The sequence below is a fragment of the Brienomyrus brachyistius genome, chromosome 6 (genome assembly GCF_023856365.1).
Source record: "Brienomyrus brachyistius isolate T26 chromosome 6, BBRACH_0.4, whole genome shotgun sequence".
In the NCBI taxonomy this organism is placed as follows: domain Eukaryota; kingdom Metazoa; phylum Chordata; class Actinopteri; order Osteoglossiformes; family Mormyridae; genus Brienomyrus; species Brienomyrus brachyistius.
Window position 1 is genome coordinate 26,442,509 of NC_064538.1, and position 23,947 is coordinate 26,466,455.

At 38.0% G+C, this 23,947-nt stretch overlaps 1 protein-coding gene across 1 annotated transcript in view; it reads left to right on the forward strand.

Moving 5' to 3' along the window:
• The window catches only part of LOC125745402 (caM kinase-like vesicle-associated protein), a 42,936-nt gene extending 23,006 nt beyond the window's left edge, over positions 1–19,930 (forward strand). The window contains exons 2-11 of the mRNA XM_049018241.1: positions 7,564–7,671; positions 7,822–7,953; positions 13,138–13,212; positions 14,680–14,818; positions 15,008–15,128; positions 15,255–15,330; positions 15,771–15,907; positions 15,993–16,071; positions 16,330–16,417; positions 17,019–19,930. Coding sequence (XP_048874198.1) covers positions 7,577–7,671; positions 7,822–7,953; positions 13,138–13,212; positions 14,680–14,818; positions 15,008–15,128; positions 15,255–15,330; positions 15,771–15,907; positions 15,993–16,071; positions 16,330–16,417; positions 17,019–17,348 — 1,272 coding nt within the window. The 5' untranslated portion in view covers positions 7,564–7,576 and the 3' untranslated portion in view covers positions 17,349–19,930. The remainder of the gene's footprint in view (positions 1–7,563; positions 7,672–7,821; positions 7,954–13,137; positions 13,213–14,679; positions 14,819–15,007; positions 15,129–15,254; positions 15,331–15,770; positions 15,908–15,992; positions 16,072–16,329; positions 16,418–17,018) is intronic.
• The last annotated feature ends 4,017 nt before the right edge of the window (positions 19,931–23,947 follow it).

Consider the following 23,947-nt stretch of genomic DNA (forward strand, 5'->3'; position numbering starts at 1 on the left):
TAATTCATTATAGACAGGTATTGACTGAAATTTATTTCAATGCTCCTGAGTCCTGACTCCACAGTGCTGTCTGGGACGGACTCCGGAGTCCTGACTCCCCAATGCTGCCCTCACAATCCTAAGCAGGATACAGTAAGCAGTTAGAAAATTGATGGATGTATTTTTATGGTTTGTCACATTTTCATTAACATGTATGAATGTCTGTTTTACAATGAGCTATTTGTAGTTTTTTGATTGTCAGATTGTTATTCTTCACATTCTTGCTGAACTCACAAAATCGTTATTGACTTGATTTGCTTGACCACAAAACCCCTGGGTCTCCTAGGTTGTTACTGCTCCATGCCAGTCACCAGGAGATATGGCTGCTGTGCTCTTGCTATCTTAAAACACAGTTCTGCGGCACAGTGAGTTTAAATAGTATTCTGAATGTTTTTATGATTAATTAAAAAACAGAAATGGAAGCCATTATTCCTTCTTAGACGATTTAAGCGGAATAGTTTTCTGGGGATCCGTAATGAGGCACTGTGAGGATGCTGCATGGCATCTTTTCATAATGAAGGACTGTTGTGGGGAATTGGAATTCCTGAGGCAGTTTAGTGGAAATACACTATTTTGTATCTGCTTGTGAATTTAAGAAAGCACCCTTTAACTGGTCGATTTTCCATTGCTAGGCATACTCCTCAGTTCTCAGTGCCTGAATTTGCATGGAGCTCCTAGCCACTTTCCAATTAATCCCTTCTAATTATCAGAGATTATGATTCAATGGCACATGTGCATTACTTAATCAGAATGTGTCACTTGTTTTTGAGGTTATATATGCTTTTTCAGTTGTTTCATTCTTTCAACTTGTATCCTAAGACAATCTGGGGATGTTGGAATAAAGCCTCCTGGATGTCTAGCATCTTAAACCTCATCTGCTCTTTATTATAACACCTGTTTCTCTGCCCCCTCTTCCTGTTATGTGGTGTAATGCAGTCCTCTCATTTGTTGATACAGCTTAAGGAGAAAGAAGGAGTGCTTGATTTGATGTGACGGATCTCCTCACTAATAGAAACATGGCTGAATCCATGTCACGTAAGAATCAGATCGTAATTCAAAAAGGATTATCTATGTATCCCTATAAAAATGTCCAGTGTTGAGTTAAACATGTTATCTTTCCGTTTAAGTGGAGGCTTGTAGAATGCCTGGCCCAGCACCAGAAGAGAAGTAAACCATGACAGACCATGTATGAATGGGCTGAAGGAGTCCATCACACGCTCATTTCCCGTCATTTTGTTAATTCAGAGTGAACCCTGCAGTGAAAAAGTCACACAGAAGTGAACTTACTGTCAGTCTTTAGTTTCAAGAACAGCAAACCAGAAAATGATTTTTAAACTGAAGAATTAAATCACCATCTGCCGGTAATTTGAGAGTATCTGTTGTGGTAATGGGATTTCTACAAGAGTAAGGGGAAGGCTTTTTTAGGGTTTATGAGGCTTGGAAAGAAAAGACTGTATTATTTGAGTAATTGCTTACATGATATATAGCACAAGGCAGGAACAAACCTGGATGGCGCATCAGCCCATCGCAGGGTGCACACTTAGTTGCAGTAATGGCATTGACCATTACTGTGTCCCAATTCAGGAGCTGCATCCTTTGAATGACGCAATCTGCATAGCCTTTACAGCCTGTGTCCTTCGAAGGTGTGCGCGATGAATTTTGGACAGGTCGACCTTCAATAGAGGATAACCTTGTTGTACCACTGTGACGCATTCAGTCTTTGAATGCAGCTTTAGAAGGCTGCCGCACCTTAATTGGGACACTGCCATGGTAATTTAGGTATTCTAATTTACTTCATTTGCATGATGTCAGACTGCCAGTAGAACCAGAGGATTCACACACGTGCAAAATGTTAGTGTGCGGTGAAAGTTTTAACCATTGTGCCACTGTGTACCTCATTACTAGGCAGGCACAATGTGTAACGTTAATATAGACATCATACGTCATGCACATGCAGTTGTCACATCTGTACATCACATCTGTAATACGCAGCTGGGTTAAGACAATAGGTTATGCTAAAGCATTTTCTCTCTGTCATAGGAAACAAAACTTAGCAAGTTCTGCAGTTTTAATGGTGGTTTCTTTTCAAGGTCATCTGGTACATGTTAGCAAACATCAGTGTAAAGCATAGCACTGCTGCTTCTGCGTGAGCTCTGCATGTGTTCTCTGAGCCAGTCTTAATCATTTTCCATTCTTGCTGTCAGACTAACTTGTAGACTGTGGTGCATTTCTGAGAAATATAACAAAATTGAGTGAGGAGGAGAGAAGTGACCACAAAGAAATTTGTCTTCTGCTGTATGGAAATATTTTGGATTCCATAGAGAACATAATTTCATATTGAATAAAAAACAAGCGATGTCGGCACTCTTTTTGTCTGATAGCGCAACTCATGGTGACACCATCCCTTTATTTGATAGACTCTGTAGGTAGATAAAAATACATTTCATAATATAATATGGGTGTTATGCAGCACATTAGGGTGTGTAAGCTGATGCGACTAAGCAGTGGGGCCAGCCTTCATTTTAGTGGTGATTATCTTGAGATCATAGAAACTAAATTAAGCTCAATAATCTAAGCCAATGTTATGACAAAAAATAGGATAGGCTACTCCAAAATGCTAAACGACACATAGCTTATAGTTATCTATGGCTGTCCTCAAATTATTAGATATCTGTTGCTGTCTTCTTTTAAGATGTTGTTACATTGCATTTGTGCTGCTGGTTTATGACCCTTGCGGCACAGTATTCACCTGAAGCAACAAGATATTTAGGGGTGTGTGTGTGGATGGGGGGGTCACATAAATTCACTTTTATCGCAAAAGTGATACTAAATGAGCTCAGAATTGTAGTGCTATAATTTTTAGCATTTTACCATTTAAAGCCATTATGTGAGCAGTAGAAGGTTAAGGTCTGTGATGTCTTTTATTCACTTTTAATGTGAAGCTGTTCCACACATCTGAAGCCTTTGCTCTGTTTTGGACCCCCTTTAAGACCCTCATCCATTATGTTCAGTCTTCCTTGCGCCTTGTTGCTGAGTAATCAGGAAGTCAAATTTTAATAGATGCTTCTAAAAAATAATGATGATAATAATCGAGTAATTGGGTTTAATCAAGTCATTGTGACAGCTCTCATTCTATCCTTACAAGAGACACTGCTTGTAGCATTATAATGATAAACTATTAATTTATTAAAGTATGTATCTGTTAATTTATTAAGGTATGTATGCAAGGGCATAACGTATGAGAGGGTGGAGGGCTTCTAACCCTCCCATTAATCAAAATCGGCCAACAAGACCCCCCCAACAATCATGTCTCCCCTTAAATGAGTAAAGACCTCAACTCCCCCATGTTCAAACCAAAGTTACACCCTTAATAATAATAATATTTTATTTATATTGCGCTTTTCATACACTCAAGGCAAGTTACATACAAGACGAATAATATTTATTGAATTGATGTGTTTTTAACAGGAGCTTAAAATGGATAACAGATTTTTCCTTATGGAGACTAAGAGGAAGAACATTCCAAAGTTTAGGAGCTGTTACACTAAATGCTCTGCCATCCATAGTCGATAACCTGTGCTTAGGTACAGTGAGTAAGTCTGCATCGGATGGAGTGTATGGAAGGAGTAGCGCAGACAGATAATGTGGAGCTAAACCACAAAGGGCTTTGAAGGTGATGAGGATATTTTATATTTGATTCTTGAAGAGACTGGCAACCAATCATGGAGGATAGGAGTAATGTGAGCAGATCTTTTTAGTGTGTGTAAGTAAAGGGGCAGCAGAGTTCTGAACGTACTGCAATCTAGTGATATGATTATTACGGAGGCCATAAAATTATACGTTACAATAGTCCAGTCAGGTAGTGATGAAAGCATGAATTAGTGTTTCGGTATCCTTCACACTGAGGGAAGAGTGCAAATGTTACGTAGATGAAAAAATGCTGTCTGCATTAGTGAGCTGATGTGTGGTTGGAATGTAAGAAGCTGATCAAAAATGACACCCAGATTACGGACTGATGTTGAGGGCTCCACTAGGATCCCATCGACATCAATTTTTAACCCACGGAGGGTAGAGAGGACAGATTTTGTACCCACTAATAGGATTTCGGTTTTGTCAGGGTTGAGCAGTAAAACATTAACCATCATCCAGTGTTTGATTTCACTAATGCAGTTAGTCAGCAAGGCTGGGGATGATGATGCAGTTGGATCAACATTTATATACAGTTGTGTGCCATCGGCATAGCAGTGGTAGCTGAGACTATACTGATGGATAGTTTGACCTAATGGGAGCATGTAGATATTGAACAGAATAGGACCCAGAACTGACCCTTGGGGGACACCTTGTGTGAGCGAAGTAGTGGCGGATTTATGTTCCCTAATGGAGACATACTGTCAAACTAAGAAAGAGCAGCACCAGAGATAGCAATAATTGCAAGTTGGGACAGCAAGATATTATGGTTAACTGTCTCAAAGGCTGCACTTAAGTCAAGAAGAACTAGGATAGTGGCCATCCCAGAGTTTGCAGACATAAGTATGTCATTGGTCATTTTAAGCAAAGCAGTTTCCGGGTTCTGAATCCAGATTGGAAGGAGTCAAGCAGGTTATGAGAGTTTAAATAATCCTTTAGTTGAGCAGCAACAACTTTCTCCAAGATCTTAGTCAGAAATGGTAGATTAGAGATTGGGCAATAAAACTTTAGCTGTGATGAGTCTAAACCAGGTTTTTTAAAAACAGGGGCTTGTCTAGTGTTATAAATCCAATGCAACCCTTTCCAGCCTCTTTTTTAACCTCTTAGTTGAATCATATTCAAGCATAAGGAAATCCACTGTTAAAATGTTTTTTAAAAAGAGAGAAAAGAGAAGTTTTTTAAAAGTTCAATAAATGCATATTTCAAGGGTGATTGAGTAATCAGGTTAAACAACTGTGATCTCAATAGTGACTAAAATAATTGTCATTATGATTTTGCCATAATCATGCAGCCCTAGTACTGTATGTGTATATGTAATTATGAATGCATTTATTTGTTTAGAATTATTCCTGAGCAACTGACTATGCAACATGTACATTTTTAGAAAAGACCAAAACCTAGCATAAATAAAACAAGCAATGCGGTGATGGTAGTTCACTTTTCTTTCTGATATAACGTGAGAAACAGAGGCTACGGTCACTGAAATTTCCATATTCACCTCTGTCAATGCCATCCGCTCTCTCTTTTGTACTTGGTCTTTTGAGCTCCAGCAAAAGATGGATTGGCGTCATGTTGGGAATAACAAAGTTGAGGGTCAGTGAAAGATTGCACGGATTTATGTAAGAGTTCATGTCCTTGTGTTAACCAGAAAAGACTGAAAAGGCTGAAAAGATGATTCACCGAATATTGTAAATAGAGCTGTCTGTTTCTCCAATGTGATCATGCAGCAGCACCTGAAAATGTTCCCAGTCATACATTTAGCAAAATGAGCTTATTGGTACTTTGTAGGAGCAAACATTAGACTTGTTCTCTACAATGTCTGCTGTCTCTTTCCATTATATAAATGTTTTTTTTTCTTTCTGATAAATCACAGAACAATAGTAACATTAAGTACATTCTGTTCCCGTAAGTGCTGTTCTGTCACTGAATTCATCTGTAATCATTTGGGTTTTGTGTCAGGAGTGAACCGTAATGCTATACTGAGAAAAATTTCGAACTTCTACAAGGACATATGCAGAGACATTGCCATTAATATTTTGGTTATTTTTGCTGTTTGGGGCTGTGTTGCTGCTCGACACAAGTCTGCAGAGAGAACCTCACAGCTACTGTACGATTAGTTTTTTTATGACTTTTGTACGACTGTTTCTGAAGAAATGTGAATGTGTTGGTATGTTTCTGAATTAATTTTTTTTCTTGCACATGCTTTTCAAGGTCAAACAGGAAATAGCAACCACAGTAACAGCTCGGAATGTTCTGAAGTTTTAGCTTCCCTGTGAATTTCAAGGTGCAGAATTCTATAATGCATTTCATGTGCTGGCTTCAGGCTTTGTTCTGTTAATTAACATGGCTTTCACCTTGGCCACTTCACATTAAAATCCTTAACTCTAAACGATGAATCACAAAGAATCAAGAGGCTTGTAGCCAGCTGCTCTTTAATGCTGTATGAGACAAACCTTTTCCAAGACTACTTCAGCTGAAAGAAATTGTCAAGTTATGTGTGATTTTTCTTTCCTTTCAAAGCAACATGCAGAAGTTCTTTCATTACAGTACAGCCTGTGGAAGAGTACATCTTTTGTGTTCTGTGATTTACAGAAGTGACAGTTCTTTTACCGGGAAGAGCAGTAAAAAGCAAGTGCAGAATAATAAACAGTCGCATCTGTTTTGCAACTTTTAACTAGAAAAAGTGATGCTTGAAAAAAACATTGTTCAAAACTACAGTAAATTGTGTATAGTCAATCAACATAGCAGAGTACATGAGGGATGATTTTTTTTTTATCATTATTTCAGCACAAATGCATGTGATAAAGAATTTGGGTGATCAATCCAGCCTATATTAAATCATAGTGATAATGATCTAGTGTTTTTGCTGAACCACCAACCAATAGCAGAGCCAGAAATCACAGCGTGGGTGAAAATCATGAGGGCCAATTCCATAACAATTCACTTGGTGACAAAATCACATGACAGACTCAACTGCATATTTTTTTTAATCAGTTTTTAAATGACCCATGGCATTACTAAGACCCAGTGAACAAAGACAAAGAAAAATCTATTGGCCTCTCAACAGCACATTTATTCCAACTGATTTAACCATGCCCACGGATACCTGTCAGGCATCATCTTTTTATTGTACTGTGTCGCTCGCTGAGTGGGTGGGCCTGAGCTCCATCTGGGAGAGCCCAGGTGGTCCTGGTCCCATCCATGTCGCCTCAGTAGCCACATACCTTGCAAAGAATCATCTGTAAAAATGCAGGCATTCTAGATATTGTGTAAGTGAATGATCAGCAATGATATAACACTAGGACGTTGAAAGCTTAATCATATAAAAAGATTTTGGGAAAGAAATCTCTCTTTATTTAAGTAAGAAGAATGTTTAACAGAGTTAAGTTCTGTTACGTTTTAGATCAGGCAGTCCCTGGGTTAATGACCAACTTACGGGCATACAGACTGCCATAAAGCCTTTTATATTAAAAATTAATGTTAAATACAATGGTTTGTGATAACTAACACTCACACTACTTTGTGGTGCTCTTGGAAACATTGCGCAGCTTCAGCAGTTCGTCGGCTCAAGGTCCGTACAGTACCTAATGTAGCCAGTTTTGTATTATTATTATGATAATTCCAATTTACATGCAAATTTGACTTAAAGACGGACTTAGAGAATTGCTCGTAATCTGGGGATGGCCTGTATATGGTAGATTTAAAAAGGGCTGTGGTGTATTGTGATATTGCTAAGTTCCAGCACAGAACAAATTTCTTGTTTAATGGTTTATGATCAATTGGTCTATTGTGCATAATTATGTTGTATAACAATGGGTCGTTCTCTTGTCTGATTAGGGCAGAACTGGTCATGCCATTTGGCTGCTTAACTCTCGGGGAGAAAAAGGAATACAACAATCCCTCAGAGGTGACTGACAAGTATGATCTGGGACAGATCGTTAGATCGTGAGTACTGCATTACATCTATGATACAATCATTCACTGATGGGTAAAGCTATTGTTTGAGCTTTTGTCTATTGCTGATATATTGTATATTGCTGAACATTGTAAAATATGCATGTGATTTAATATTTTATCTTATTTGTTTTATCCTAGGGAGGAATTCTGTGAAATTTTCCGAGCCAAAGACAGGAATACGATGAAAATGTACACTTGTAAAAAATTTATGAAAAAGGATGGAAGAAAAGTACGGAAGGCTGCCAAGAATGAGATTTTTATTTTAAAAATGTGAGTTATCGCTTTATGGTTTTTTAGCTTATTAGTAAATGTTTAATGAAATAATATTGACGCAGTTACATGTAAGTGGGAACAGGAACACTATGCAGACATTCTTAGCAGAACTCCATGCATTGGTGTCTTCAGGATGGTATATCACAGGTTCTTCAGTCTCCCCACTTGTCTTCCTATTCACTTCCTATTTACTCAGGAGTTGATTTTCCCATGCGCATAAGTCAGAAAAGCGCATAGCCGCCCGCATGCTTTTTCAGGTAAGCATATTCTCCCATCTGCTTAAGCATGGGATTTACACACGCTTAGGCTGGATATGCACTTGGTATAACGCAACTCCAGCTCAGCGTCGAGCTCTGGTCATTGAGGAGGTGCGTCGACAGGAGCAGGCAGAAAGATGTGCAAAGGCCGTCTCACAATCTAGGCAAGGGCAGTGGATGAGATGGGAGGGAGTCGAGAGGAGGAAATTCTCATGGAGGGAGTTGATGGGTATGGAGGCATTTCACACCAGCTTCATTCTATGGGCCATATACGATGCCCTGCCCTCCCCCGCTAACCTCAACCAATGGTACAGAGAAGACCCCACATGCCCCCTCTGTCCATCCCCTGCAAACCTCAAGCACATTCTGGTCGGTTGCAAAACAAGCCTGTCACAGGGTCGGTGCACCTGGCGGCATAACCAAGTCCTGAAATGCCTGACAGCTGCTCTGGAGGCCAGGCAGACAAAGATCAATGCCATGCGTCCTCCATCATTCCATCCTGCACCTGCTAGAGCATTCGTTCGAGAAGGGGCAAAGCCAGCATCAGACATCGGCTAGCTCGGAGGGGCACGAGACTGGAAGTTGGTGACTGATTTGCTTCTCCTCTGAGATCGCCACAACGAACCTCAGACCTGATCTTGTGCTCTGGTCCTCAACATTCCGCTATGTGTACATCATAGAGCTCACTGTTCCCTGGGTGGGAAGCCTACGAACGCAAGAGCCTAAAGTACATGGAGGTAGCGGCAGACGCCGAACAGCGTGGTTGGAAAGCCAAGATCTGCCCAGTGGAAGTTGGCTGCAGAGACTTCGTGGGCAAGTCAACAATCAGGCTACTTGGTATCTTGGTATTCGAGGCCAAGCCCAACGACAGGCCATCAAAGCCCTCTCAGGAGCAGCAGAGCATGCAAGCCGATGGCTGTGGGCGAAAGGGTGAACCCCTGGGCCCCAAAGTAACAACAGTGGGTCAGGAGGGTTGAAAGCAGAGGGGGGCTCACTTAGGATGCCAGGTATTGCTGATGAGCCTTCTGGAGGTGTAGTGGGCCTATCATCAAAACAGCGGTGAAGGAGGGTGCCCACCTGATGACTCCAATGAAGCTTACACACACACACACCCCCACACCCCCAGACTCTGACATCACTACGAAAGATACCTCGCGCCGCAAATCTCAGCCACTTAATCAAGGGATTGTTCCATCTAGTCCTATAACAGAACTTTCTGTAGAGGAACACAATGGATGTTCATCAATATCAAGAACACAAAGTACATACATGTGTCTCTGCTCACTGGCCTCCCAACAACGAACTTGGGACACAATGAATCATAGGAATCAGAGGCATCCTTCCTGCTTGCAGCTGGGCAAGAAGAACGTCCGTGGATTTTTACCATCTTCCATTCTTCTGTTCTTGAGTATTGGAACTGTATTTCGGTAATGGAAGATAACGTGAAACGCATATGCAAGAATACAAGAAATGATAAAATACACAATGATAAACACCCCATAATATGGGCGTATTCCGTTTAAATGACACATGCGAACACATCCTACTACTGACATATGCATTTTTTATTTCGCTGTTCATGACGCGTTCTAGAAGGCTGTATTAAGTCACGTGCTCCTACATGTGAAATGCAATATTGCTATATTAAGAAAGCCTAATATGGTTGTTTACTTAAGTTATAAACAGAATCAGCATCATTTTGGCAATATAATGATGTATGAGGTGTTCTCCCTATTTCAGCGCTTCTGTTGTGTTGGGCCTAGTGATGTCTGATCCGTGATTCTGGTTCTTTTCAGTGAATTGCTCAAACTGGTTTTCAAATCTAAAAGAACCAATTAATAACCATACCGATCCCAACATCCTTTGCCAACAGCGTTTGTTGTATTCTGTTTTTATCCTTTAATTTGTTTCTTAAGATGCTCAGTATTTTATCAGGTGTTTGGAAGCTGACTGTTCATTTTTATTTAAAACGCTAAAGCCTGCTTACGTGATTGTTTTTTTGTTTTAATTAGACAAGAGGTGATTAATATGTTCAAAAGACTGTAAGATTTTAATAAACATACAGTTTTATTCAACGTACCATGTTGACCCGAATATAAGATTATAAAATACACGACTCAAGTCATGTATGTGTGTGTATGTGTGTGTGTGTGTGTGTGGGAAGGCAGGGTTGGGGGTCATCTTATATTCGGTCCAATACGGTAATTGAACAAAGTGCAGTGGTATATACCGCCCAGTCATTGACTCTTTGAATCGAACGTTCGATTCATTTAAGCAAACAGTTTGATACAATCGGTTCTGTAAATTGAACTGAACTTTCCATCACTAGTATGGTCCACAAGACAAATATTTTCATTTGTTATTATCCCACCCACTGTCCACAATTGGCTGGCATAAATGTGCAACCGCGGGTTTGGTCAGTTGGAGTAATTATACAGTTCCCAGCATGCTTTGCACCACATTAATAGTAAATATCGTAACTGTTTCCCGGGGAATATGTGTACGTATTTTACGAGTGTACGAGTATAACCGTGTTGTGTAAACTGTTGGATTCTCGACTGTGCCACTGCTAGTATTAAACCAATAGTGGCTTTTACTAAATCATAATTGTAATTAAAAAAAACTCATCTCCTTCATTAAAATGCCACAAAATGATTTTTATGTTTTTTATGTGGGTCTGCTGCATCGAAAACAGCCTGGGCCTTCCAGGGTTGTGGATTTTGTATTATTCACTCTCTATGAGAAAAATAGGTTTAACAGAAGTACTTCTAGTAGTTTTTGGAAACCTAAGCCAGCAGTGCATGTACTTATGCTCCAGTGAGAATGGGACAAACAGATGACCAGAAAAATTTGCCCTTGTCTTGATATCCTTTAACTGACTGACACTGAATGCATCACATGATTCCAAGTGGATCATGAAACACTCTATTTTGAACCAATACGGAAAGTGATTTGTTCCATATTTTCATACACATGCACTTTGTACACAGGGGTACACACACTAGGTCAGGGTTCCCCAAGAGAACTTGCTGACCAGGATACTTGCCTAACCATTCTGCACTTAACAGTGTACATTTGTGGCTTGTTAGTGACAGTGACCAGTAATTGGTTTGGAATAATTCATTGCAGCCCATGCTGTAGCGTATTATCTTGTGTAGACTGTTCGGTTGATTGCATGGTTATTTTATCGCTAAAGCAATCTCAACTTTTAGGCCAAGCTACTAATAATACTGACATTTACACCATATCTTTCAGCTAGGCATTGCTTGTTTGCAGAATTGTTCTTAATGAAAAGGGAAAAAAACTGAAGTATATGGAGATGTTCTTAAACACAGTGTGGGTAACACATTAGTATAACATGTTTTTCAGTTTTCTCTATTTTGTTATATTAGTTTGATAACAGACACATATTATTGCTTAAAATGTTGATTTTGCCTTTGTTGTGGTTAATCGGTTTGCGGAGTAAAACAATTGATAGTACAGAACAATTAAAGAAATGAAGATACATCTTATTATAATAACTGATTGTCTATTGTGGGTTATATACAATAAAGCTGAAAGATTTAGAAACATTTTTATCTAGTTTTGTGTTATTTGATCTTAAAGATGCAATGGCAGTGCTTATTTGGAGAAAATGGTTGAGGGATCATTAGATTAGAGCTACAAATGAAATAATATCCCTAATTAGGTTCACAATGTAAATAAAAGACTCCATGTTCTATGTTTTGCTCGTTGTCAGAAAAATTGAGGACGTAAGCCCATTTTCTTGCCTGATGTATTAGTTATATGTCTCGTACGGCTACGCCTCCTTTTTTGGGTTATGCACAGTGGACGTGATCACGCTGATGAGGAGAGAATAAACGTAACTCAAAAGCACATAACTTTTTAAGCACTATTTTGAATTATGTGCCCGATGAGAGAAAATACCCCTGAGTCCTTCATTTTGAAATAATTATGAAACCTAATGTATAATGTGTATAGAGACAGGCCTACATTTTATTTGAAATGCTAAATAGTCATTTTGAATTGCTAAATGGAGAGACAGCTATTGTCACTTTCTTTGCAGACAGTATACACACTGAATTAGAATACAATCGCACAAATAACTCACAGTAAAAATAAATTGCAATTATTTCTTCTTATGAAACTAAAGAAAATAATAACCTATCTGGAGCTAGACAGATTCAATGTGAGAGCCCTTCTCCTCTACTAAACAATTTCTCCGGATGTTGTTTTTGCCATGTCATTTATATCCTCATAATTTTCAAGAGGATTTAAATTTATCTTTCAAGCTCTCTCACTCAGACACATACTTCTCGGCTACTAGCTTTGGGTAGTGCATTATCATGCTTAAGCTTGAGCAATGACGTCAACACTGTCACAACAAAACAAACACAAAATCTGAAATGGGAGGTTAGTTGTTGAATTTTGGAGTGGAAAAAAATGTCTCTTTAGTTTGTAAAAATGAGAAAATGTATGACATTCAAACATTTCAATAATTATACTGAGTTTTACTGTTGTGATTTCCTTTTTCTTGTGTAATTAACTAAAATAAACCATTACAAATATAGAGCTGTCATGATTACTTGATCAAACTTGGTTACTCGATTGTAAAAAAAAAAGCTTGAATTAAAATATGCCTTCTTGATGACTAAGCAATATGCCAGAAAGAAGACAGTAGATGAGGGCGTTACTTAAAAGAATGAAAAGCCTCAGTTGTGTGGGATCACTTCGACATTTAAAGTGAATGAAAATGCTGTAGCACTTTTACTGCAGCTTCACCACACCACTGAAGTAAACATGCTGTTGAGGGCAGATGTTGTGCCAAAATGGTGGAGCGTCCTTCGTGGGCAGCTTTGTATCTTTACCAAAGCGATGCCGCATGAGATCTTAGTTGCTCTCTTTTTTTCTGGTTTCCTCACAGGGTGAAGCATCCTAATATTCTGCAGCTGGTTGATGTCTTTGAGACCAGGAAAGAGTACTTCCTATTTCTGGAACTGTAAGTAAGCTCAAGAGTGGTTCAAATACATTTTCTTTGCACGACGAGGTTTGAGCTGTATTCACATTTATAGGAAACAAGCCGGGAAACAGCCTGGCGGAAAAGCAGATTATAAAATATTTCTATATTAAGCTTTTCATTTTTAGTTTATAGCAACATGACTCTCATATGTTTGTTTTTCATAGAGCTTCAAACAAGTGTATGTATTAACACCATAAAATTATCATTCTCGTACTGGTTAGAATCAAATGAAATACTTTTTAATAACATTCCATGTTGGGTTCTGTGACATGACGATACAGTATGTAACTTTTGGAGGGTATAAAAATAGTGACAGTTGTTGTTCTTTACTCTGTCGCATTCGGTTTTCTCTATGCTGTCACATCTAATTTCAAACGTTTAAATAAGAAGAATGAGAAACTTTGTCATTTTGTGACCCGAGTTACTAAGTTTGCCAGTAGACTGTACAAGGTACATTATGTTAACCTAACTAGAGCTAGCTAGCTATTTCCAACATTAATTACATTGTAGCCTATCTATCAAACATTGATGAAGATGATGTCTAAGTTCAACATTTATGAGGTACATTGCATAATATTTACAGGTACCTCCTCTGATCGTAAATAAGCACTTTCACGCGATATCACTGCATATTGCACATAAATCTGTCTGTTATTGTAAGATGGAGTGATGGTCAGAGGATGACAGGAAGTAATCTCCTCACCAAAGTTATTGCAAGCAGAAAATATCTTAATTTGTGACAAATAAAAACAATGAAAAAAATGTCACCATTGGAAATACTGGTACCATTATCCATCCATCCATGCATTTTCCAAACCACTTATCCTACTGGGTCGCGGGGGGTCTGGAGCCTATCCCGAAGCAATGGGCACGAGGCGGGGTACAAACTTTATTAATCTCCAGGAAGAAATATTGCAATTTACAGCACTCACAATGAGGAAATGCAAGTTTGCTTTGCATGCCAGTCCCAAATGTTTTGAAGACAGGATGTTAGTTATGTTAGTTATGTGTTGGGCAGTGGCACTACCATCTCAGCATAGCCAGTGGCTGATCCTGGCAAGATTGCCCAGGGTGTCATCTTCTGGGAGGGCAAATCTTTGGCAACCTGCTTTCCCCAAAAACTTAGAGTACTAGAATACTGTTAAAATATTTTTAAATTGAAATAAAAATTTTAAATAATTTAAAATTGAAATACATTTTTTAAACAAATTAAAATTAAAGACTTTAAGCACCCCAAATAACTTTTACCTGCCCCCCAATCTGGGTTCAGTTTGCAAAACTAGTAAAAAATCTTAAAAGAGGAAAGAAATTTTACAATTTTGCTCTGGGAGCTGGGATGGAGCAAAAACGTGGACTGGCTGTGGGTCTCCAAGGACCGGATTGGGAAACATTGGTCTATGATACCGATTGAATGACATCTGAATTTATTCTCTGTTCCCTACTTAGGGCCACCGGCAGGGAGGTGTTTGACTGGATCCTGGACCAAGGATATTACTCTGAGAAGGATACCAGCAATGTCATTCGACAAGTGATGGAGGCGGTGGCCTACCTGCATTCACTGCATATTGTTCATAGAAACCTCAAGGTATGACCCAGTGTTGATGAAAGCCTTACAAATAAATAACACTCTTGTGTGTGACTCGACACCCTTTCTGTATCGTAATAGGCATAAAGTTTTCTAATATTTATCATTTTGGCATTTTAAGTTTCACATTGATTTTTTCACTTTTTAATGGTCACTTGCAAAAAATAATAACGTTGCGTGTTTTGCCAGCTGGAGAATTTGGTGTATTACAATCGTCTGAAGCACTCCAAAATTGTTATAAGTGATTTCCACTTGGCCAAGTTGGAAAATGGACTTATTAAAGAACCCTGCGGTACACCAGAGTATCTGGGTAAGACACTTTGGGAGTTTACATCTTATGAGAAGAAATTAGAAATGTGTATGTATATGGAAAAAAACATTTTAAATAATATGCTTAGCAGTATATTTGATTTTGGTCAACACAATTTTCTTTCAGCTCCAGAGGTAGTTGGGAGACAAAGATATGGCCGACCAGTTGACTGCTGGGCCATTGGTGTCATAATATATATATTGTGAGTATTTCTCATTAGTTCTTCATTTCCTGATAGCTATACCAGCTCAAAGAAGGTTATTGGTCAAATACTGTATGGTGTAGTGAGTATAAATTAAGAATGATGTGTCAGGCACAACCTGATAATTAACAGACACTGGAATATTCATGTGTTCAGTGCAGTGGGCCTGGAACCAAAGTGCAGTACACTCCTGATACTACAGGGGGCGATGTTTTAGCAAGAAAACTGCCTGAGTGGTACCGTTAAAATGTCATTGAATTTAATGCAAGTTTTTCTTCTTTTGTTGCTCCGTTAGAAGAGTTTTGCTAAGTCGAGGTATATCGTTATAGGGCGTTATGACTCTAAGCAGGAAAAATTAAATAGGAGTGGTAGATGGCTGTATTGCTTTTTAGAAATGTGAATTTTTCGGCACATTCAGTCACCATCCTTCCTCTCCACAGACTGTCAGGAAATCCCCCATTCTATGACGAGTCCGATGATGATGACTACGAGAATCACGACAAGAACCTCTTCCGGAAGATCCTGTCTGGAGATTACGAGTTTGATTCACCATACTGGGATGACATTTCGGATTCAGGTATAGGGAAAAAAAACGTAATGCACTACGCCTATATTCCAGATGAAGTCCAGAATTGGTTTTAGGTAATTAATATTTCTTGCAGCGAAAGGGTTGGTGTCCTGTCTTATGGAAGTGGACCAGGACCAGAGGTTGACAGCTCAGGAAGCTATCACCCATGAATGGTACTGAGATATATGTGGCTTGTATTTAGGGGTTTACTGCCGTAAACTTGTAAAACTTATAAATATGTATAATGATATTTTTGTACCTTGCATAAGATGAGAAAAATATGTTGATATACATCATTCAGGTACAGACATGGTAAACGTGAGAAGTGTATATATGTGATATGAAATGGACTTATCCTGTCACCATGGAGCATTTTATAAAGTGATTTTGGTGGTCATTTCCATTTTTATAGTCATGTTTTTCTCTGTTAGGATTTCTGGAAATGCAGCATCAGACAAGAACATTAAAGATGGTGTCTGTGCACAGATTGAAAAGAATTTTGCCAAAGCCAAGTGGAAGGTAAGATCTATTTTTTTATTGCATTTTGTGTTCTCTTTATTGTTCAAGACTACAAGACTATTCTTTATTTTTTATTCTTGGCGTTAAACAGCACAATATGAAATCTAGTTATGTGTCAACTTATTCAGAAACATAATAGGCCCAATGGGAATCAATGCATAAAAGTATCATATGATCAGAAAATTAGAATATGCTTGGTGTTACAACTTTTACCTACAGCTCTGTGCGAGTCTTCCTGCCACAGTGTTAAAATCAGACATAAACCATCCGAAATTCAAACATTAATTTTAACACTGTTTTAGGCCCTGACATCTTAGGACAAGGGTGTCCAATCATATCCGCAAAGGACCGGTGTGTATGCAGGTTTTTGGGGTAACTTGTATGTCAGGTGTTCAAACCCAGGTGTTAGGCCAATCAGTCCTCTAATTAGTAATTTAATTAGGGAGTTGCAGCGAAATCACACATACACACCGGCCCATTGCGGATAAGATTGGATACCCTTGTCTTAGGATAATGTCTGAACATAAGTCAGTTCTTCTTTAACATACAGTGTGCAGTAATGTACTGCTACTTTATTTTCCATTCTTATTCTGCTGTACAGAAAGCAGTGAGGGTCACAACCCTTATGAAGAGACTCCGGGCTCCCGAACAGGCTGCTTCTGCAGCGGCCAACCCCACGGCAGAATCCTTGACCACCCCGGCGCCTCAAAGCAGCTCGCTTGCATCGCCAGCTGTGGCCCCCGGCAGCACCCCTGACAGCACAGAGCCTTCCACTACCAACAAAGACACAGAGAGCAAACCTGACAGCGTGGGTGTGATGAAAGTCCCCGACTCTGCCCCTGAAGTGGGCAACCTGTCATCACTGAGTAATGGGGAGGCTCCTGCCCCAGAGCAGATACCCTCAGAGACCTGGGATGAGCAGAATGGTTAAACATGCCCACTCTGCCCTCGCATTCTGTATATTAGCTGGTGGTATGGTGGCCATGTATCTGCTTACCTGCTCACCCGCAGCTTTCGTACGGTATGGTCTTATAAAGCCTGTGTTCTCTCTTGGTTTATGGGATGGCCTATGTTAATCTCTCCAGAGAGTTTATGTATACTGCTTTTTCTGCATTGTCCCTCTCTTGACGCTCGTTCCAGCCTTACTGATGCCTTTCTTGTTGAATATGGAACAGCAGCCAGCAGATGCTTAAACTATCCTTGTTTCCACCAGAGCAGATCTAGGTGGTCTGTCTTTTCTGTAATTTACCCCTCATACTTAGTCCTCTTTATTGTTATGGGAATTCGTGTATTTCCCTGTATAAATGGGAATAGTTTATATTATCTGTTCCCTGTTTTATTTTATTTTTCTTTTTTGCTTGACAGGTAAGACAGCATACCTGTAGTGCTCTTTTAGCTGTGTAGTACTCAGTGTCTAAATTTCATACAATAATGTAAATAAAACTGATAGATATAGAAGCAATCTAATGCACCTATCCATCCACACATTGCATAGTTGCTAAGTTCAAGTTACAAAAAAAAAAAAAATTGTGTCAAGCAGTCCATCCCTTTAATAAGATAAAGGTAACAAGATTCAGGTTGATCTTGCCTTTTGTGGAAGAAATGCAAGATTGTATAAATGTTAAACTTCACTCTGCTCTTCTAAAAGAAACAAAGAACTCCATAAGTGTTTAATTGCTGTACATAGAAAGTGCTGTAAAGGTAGCGAAACAGAATGCAACCAAACATTTAATGTTAATTTAGTATTGCTTGTGAGCAAAATTGTGTATACTCACTACAAGCAAATACCATTGTCATGTTGTATATTTGTTAACGTTGGTGACTGAATTTTCCTTTGAAATGTGCATTATTAGATTAGTATGCCATAATCGCAAGACCACAAGATATATATCTATAGTATATCAATAAATATTCAGCAAAGAAAGTCTCACATTGTGTATGACATCATGTGCCCCTACTTCATTTAATATTACATGAACTGTGTAGTGCGTATCTAGGTAAATGATGAAAATCCCGTAAATCTATATAGAATATATAGATAAAATTGTATGGAATATAAACTGTGTCTGATTATTTTGATTTTGCAATTTGCACAACATGTTACTGCATGTTATTGTATTGAGTTGGCAGGGACGAGAGCATAATGTCGTGGTATGCATTTTCAAACTTGATGCATATACGTCTTTTGGTCCAGGCATTGCAGATCTCCTTTGAGCTCTTGCTTGAATTAATCCCTTTGGTTGTTCTTGCGATGAAAGTTTTTTTTTTTGCTCTGGTTGCTATGCACCAGATTACTGCTCTGTGAAATACCAGTATTATAAGCTAAGGATTTCCTATGTTAAAATGTTTTTTTTTTGTTTAAAATCAGAATGAACTTGTTGTACTGCATTTTCTTTATTTATTGATTTATATATTGTTGTTAATTTAATGTGATTTGATGTTTCTTATCATTTCCTTTTTAATGAATAATAGAACAGCAGAATTCACTGTTGGGAATGTCCCAGATTATACTGCTGTCATACTGGTATCAGTGGTATTATCGTAGCCATGAAGCTGTGATGCTGTACTTTGTAATCTCTAATTTATATATGAGCAAAAGTCAAACTGCTAATTACACTCATTATTTGCCCTTGAGATGCTTTTATCCTGATTGACTTACATGAATTGCAGTAGTTTTCGTCTTTACCATTTATGCAGCTGCTGGAAATTTGTAACAACGCACTCACGGTTATGACAGCAGTAGCCGTTCTTGGATCTGACCCTAACCCTAAGCCTAACCCTAACCCTAACCCAGCCACTGTATCATGGTCTCCTTTGACAAAATGCTTGTTTCCACATTGATTCCAGAAAGCACTGGTGGTTTCTGCGCTATTTTCTTAACAGCCAGCACACTTTCCAACTAGTCATCAGTTCCAACAATAAACTTCACAAATCTGTGACCAGAAAAACCCTTTTTTGTGTAATTATTTAACACAAAGGTGATGTCAGTTTTCAGGGAGACAAACTTTTCTGTTTTTTTTTTCAGTGTTACACTAATACTAGATATTATTTCAAAACAGATACCACTACAATCACTAGTGAAAATATAGGCATATTACTAACAACAAACTTTGGCTTATTTATATGTTCTAAACAAATGTGATATATTGTGAGTAGAGTTATAGTACTAGATTTTTATATTGTATCCAAACCATATGGTTTATATTAAAATTGAAATTTTACTTGGGGAAAGAAATATTTATCATCTGGTCTTTAACTGCTGATAGCAGCAACAATATTCTGTAGTTATGAGAGCTGCAGCAATGACTGTACTTCACAGCTTTACAAAGCAATGCCTTTTTGCATACACATTCTGTGGTACAAATAATTAAAAGTGTTAATTTCTTCATGCACTTACTGATGGGTTTATAATTGTATTTGTCTCTGCTCTGGGAAACCAGTAGTCTCGTCTCTACATGTAATTCTTGTATTCTTTGAAATTTGATGTTAATAAAACACATATGTGAAAATTAATTGTTTGATCTCAAGATCTTCTTAAGATGCCTCATAGCACATCATAACTTCTCGTTCTTCGTATCGGACAGTATAATTGGCCTCTGACAGTAATTTTGATTCAGTTGCATGTTTTTTTCTATTTCAGATATATATTAAATAATACCTATTCATAGTTGTTTTAGCCCTGAAAATCTTCATTATATAAATCCCACTTTAGAAATTGCTTACTTTAAGTAAAGGATGAAGTGTAAAGATAGGAATAAAAAAATAATAATGGATCTGCCCAAGTTCATCAGATAAAAATAACAGAATTGTATAATATTGTGTACAAACTACAGTATACACATAAATTCCATAAATTGTTGATGAATGAAACATGTGATCACAGATTTACTTTCTATGCCTTTTACTAATGGAGGATGTGCAAACATCTAGTTGGTCCTGCAACAAGAAATTCATATTGATATTAAAGTTGTTTAGCTGTAAAGTAGTCGGGTGATACCCGTGTTTTGAACGGCTGCCTGGAGTTTACTTGATAACAAAGGAAAAAAATAAAAACAAAAAGGATGAAGGAATGCATTTAAAAGTGTAACCTATAAAAACAGAAACGGTATTGAATTTAGAGATTTAGAAGGTAGAACTATTTAACATGAGAAGAATTAAGACAAGCATGGAAGTATAGCAAGAGCTGAGAAAATGGGAATCACCAAAATATAATAAAAAAAAATTATTTTCTTAAATTACGCAATAATTAGATTTATTATGGCTATGATGTATTGTCTGTGTTGACTGACTGAGCACTATCAGGGACGCTATACTGATACTGAATGAGGCTTCCTTTTGCTCTCAAACCAGCCTGTTTCTCATTGCATGGAATCCACAAAATGTTGGAAATATTCCTTTGAGATTCTGGTGCACGCTGACATGACTGCATCACGCAATTTCTACAGATGTGTTAGCTACACATCCATGCTGTGAATCTCCCGTTCTACTACATCCCGAAGGTGATCTATAGGATTCAGGTTCAGTGACTGGGAAGGCCACTGAAGAACACTGAACTCAGTTTTGGTTCATGAAACCGGTTTGAGATGACTTTGGTTTAGACACGGACACAGTCCATTATCATGCTGGAAGTAACTATTAGAAGATGGGCAACTTGTGACCATGAAGGGGCACACAAAAAGGCTGCCATTCAAGCGATGATCAATAGGTAATAATAGGCCCAAAGCGTGCCAAGTAAACATTCCCTACACCATTACACCATCACCACCAGCCTGGACTGCTGACACAATGCAGGTTGAGTCCGTTGATTCATGCTGTTGACGCCAAATTCTGACTCTACCATCTGTGTGCCTCAGCAAAAATCAAGATTCAACAGACTAGGCAACGTTTTTTCCAGTCTTCAACAGTCCAACATGTACTGTAACATGTATCCTTGAGTCAGGTTTGCTTTTGGATAACTATCGGTGGGTTTCACTGTGATAGCATTCACCTACCAACTAGCTAGTTACTTGTTAGTTCACTAACTGAGCCACCTGTATCAGAATCAAAAGACTTTAATTATTTCAAAGGAAATTATTTATCTATGTGTATCTACGGAACCAGCATGCTTACACAGACGAAAACATTAGTTTTTTGTATATTTATGCAACTCTTGAAACTAATAAAACAATAGTTGAACGGCATACTTTTGGGAACACTGTGTTCCATTTTTTACAATCTATATCGCTCAAAGCCAATTAAAAGTGGGTTATTTTGGGTGCCAATCCTTATTCTGCTACTGCTACAAAGAGCAGTCTATTGGTGTTAGATAGAAACACTAATCAGATAAGCTGTGGCACTTATTAAAAGTTTGAAAGAATATATTACATCATATTAAACCAGTATAATAATATCTTTATGAACCTGTTAACAGTACCAATACAAATGTTCCTTTCTAAATTGTTACCTAATCCTCGTACTATTACAAAATATTGAACTTCCAGACTGCCCAGGGAATGCAATATGTGTTTTGTGTAGCTACAGTAATTAATAACTTTCGATTATGAGAAATGTTAAAAGAATGGGTGGCCTAAGGTTAAACAGGAAATAATACATTGTATTTGTCAAGATGTAATCATTTCAAGGTGATTATATATATTATATGTATACATCCACATTTAATTCTCAACTTATATGTGTGTGAAATTTTGATGTATACAGTATATATATATATTTTTTTAACTGAGTTATACAACAGTTGTTATCTATAACAGTATTTCTCAAACTATGGGTCGCAGACCAAGACCAGTTTAAACCATTGTTGTAAAATCCGTATAATGTTTGTGGTAACTAAAGGTCGCAGCTACAAAATTAGTCCAGCATTTCTGTCAGAGTGGGAATAGTGGCTCTGTGACATACGCAATCTAACAACAGAACCCCAAACGCCTGCTTAAGAGAAAATAACAATAGAGGTTTCACATTTGTGTGTGTGTGTGAGTGTGGGGGGGGGGGGGGGGGGGGGGGTAGGGATTATGCCTCACTGGGCTGTCAGATGGTAGAGTTTGTGAAACTGATCAACAACATTTTATCTGATCGTGACCTAGTGAACCCCAGGGACACTAAGGTTTTGTTTTAGGGCATAACTAATACACTAACATAATTAACACACTATCATAACTCAGACACTAAGATCATTAACACAACTGGCAGATTTCACAGTTGTTCCCTTAACCCCAGTTGCTCCAGGAACATTGACCCTGTTCTCTGATACTCAATTATTTATTGCTTTGGACAAAAGCATCATATAAACAAAAAAAGCAAGCAAACAGATCAATAGATAGACAAACAAATAAATAAATAAGTAAAAAAATAAATACACTGCAAATATACAGTATTAGATAGACTATAAAGAAAGCTGTACAGTTACAGTATCATTTCCTCCATGTCTAGAAAAAGAGACCCACATGGCATATAGATCCATAGGAGAGGATCACTGAAAAACCTGTCCGTGACAGGACTCATCTGTGTTTGTGAAAAAAAATATATACTGTACAGTATGTAGCCTGCATTTTTAAATGCATTATCCATGGTTACAATTTTATATTCATGACAAAGCCTGTAAAAATTTGCCATGGTGTTGATCGCTGGTTGGGCAAAAAACCAAATGGGAAATCACTGAAGAAATAAAACACACCTTCTGGCAGACTTATGACAAAGAACTTAAAATGTCCAGCCAAATAATATCATGTCAAAAGACAATAAATAGAACTTTGATTCCATAGTAACCAAATACAAAACACATATGAAACTAATGCAGCATTTAATTTACATGCTTCAGAAACAAATAGTACAAAATAAGTCAAATTATTTGACTGTGGACAGATTGTTTTTTCAAATCTGCACTTACTCCAGAGTTCCTTTACTGCCCCCTAGAGCAATGAGAGGCTTTTTAAAAGACCGCTCATATGAGTGAATTTGTGGTGAATTTTTTTTTTGGATAAGATACAAAGTCTAAGTACTAATCATAAAACCATCCAATATTATACAATAATATGTACTTTTTAATGCTGAACTTATTAAACGCTTATCACCAGTATTGTTCTCCAGTTGGATGGAAAACAAATACTGCAGTACGAAAGAGAGGTGTTATTTTTTGGCAATGATAACAGCAAAGTTTAATGTGTAAAAAAAGACAATCTAACATATCCGGAAGTGATCCTTGGCACTATTGTAAGGGTCTTATCTTCTCATGCACACATTTTTTGGGCTTACCTACGTAGAGTCATTATGTAACTGGAATTTATTATAATTGCCTATTGAGTTAGGAGCATGCTTGAGATTTTCTGAAATCTGCAACACAAATTTATCAGCAAATATTTTAATGCTTTCCATCTAGAAGAATTTTTTATGGGCCGTGTGTTTAACAAATTCTTTTATGCAAGAAGATAGCAGTTGCCTTCTTATTTAACATTGTGCCCCATGGACAATGTTATTGAAAAAGATCACAATGGTGGACTATGTCACGGGAACGGCGGCAGCGATCGCGAGCAGAGC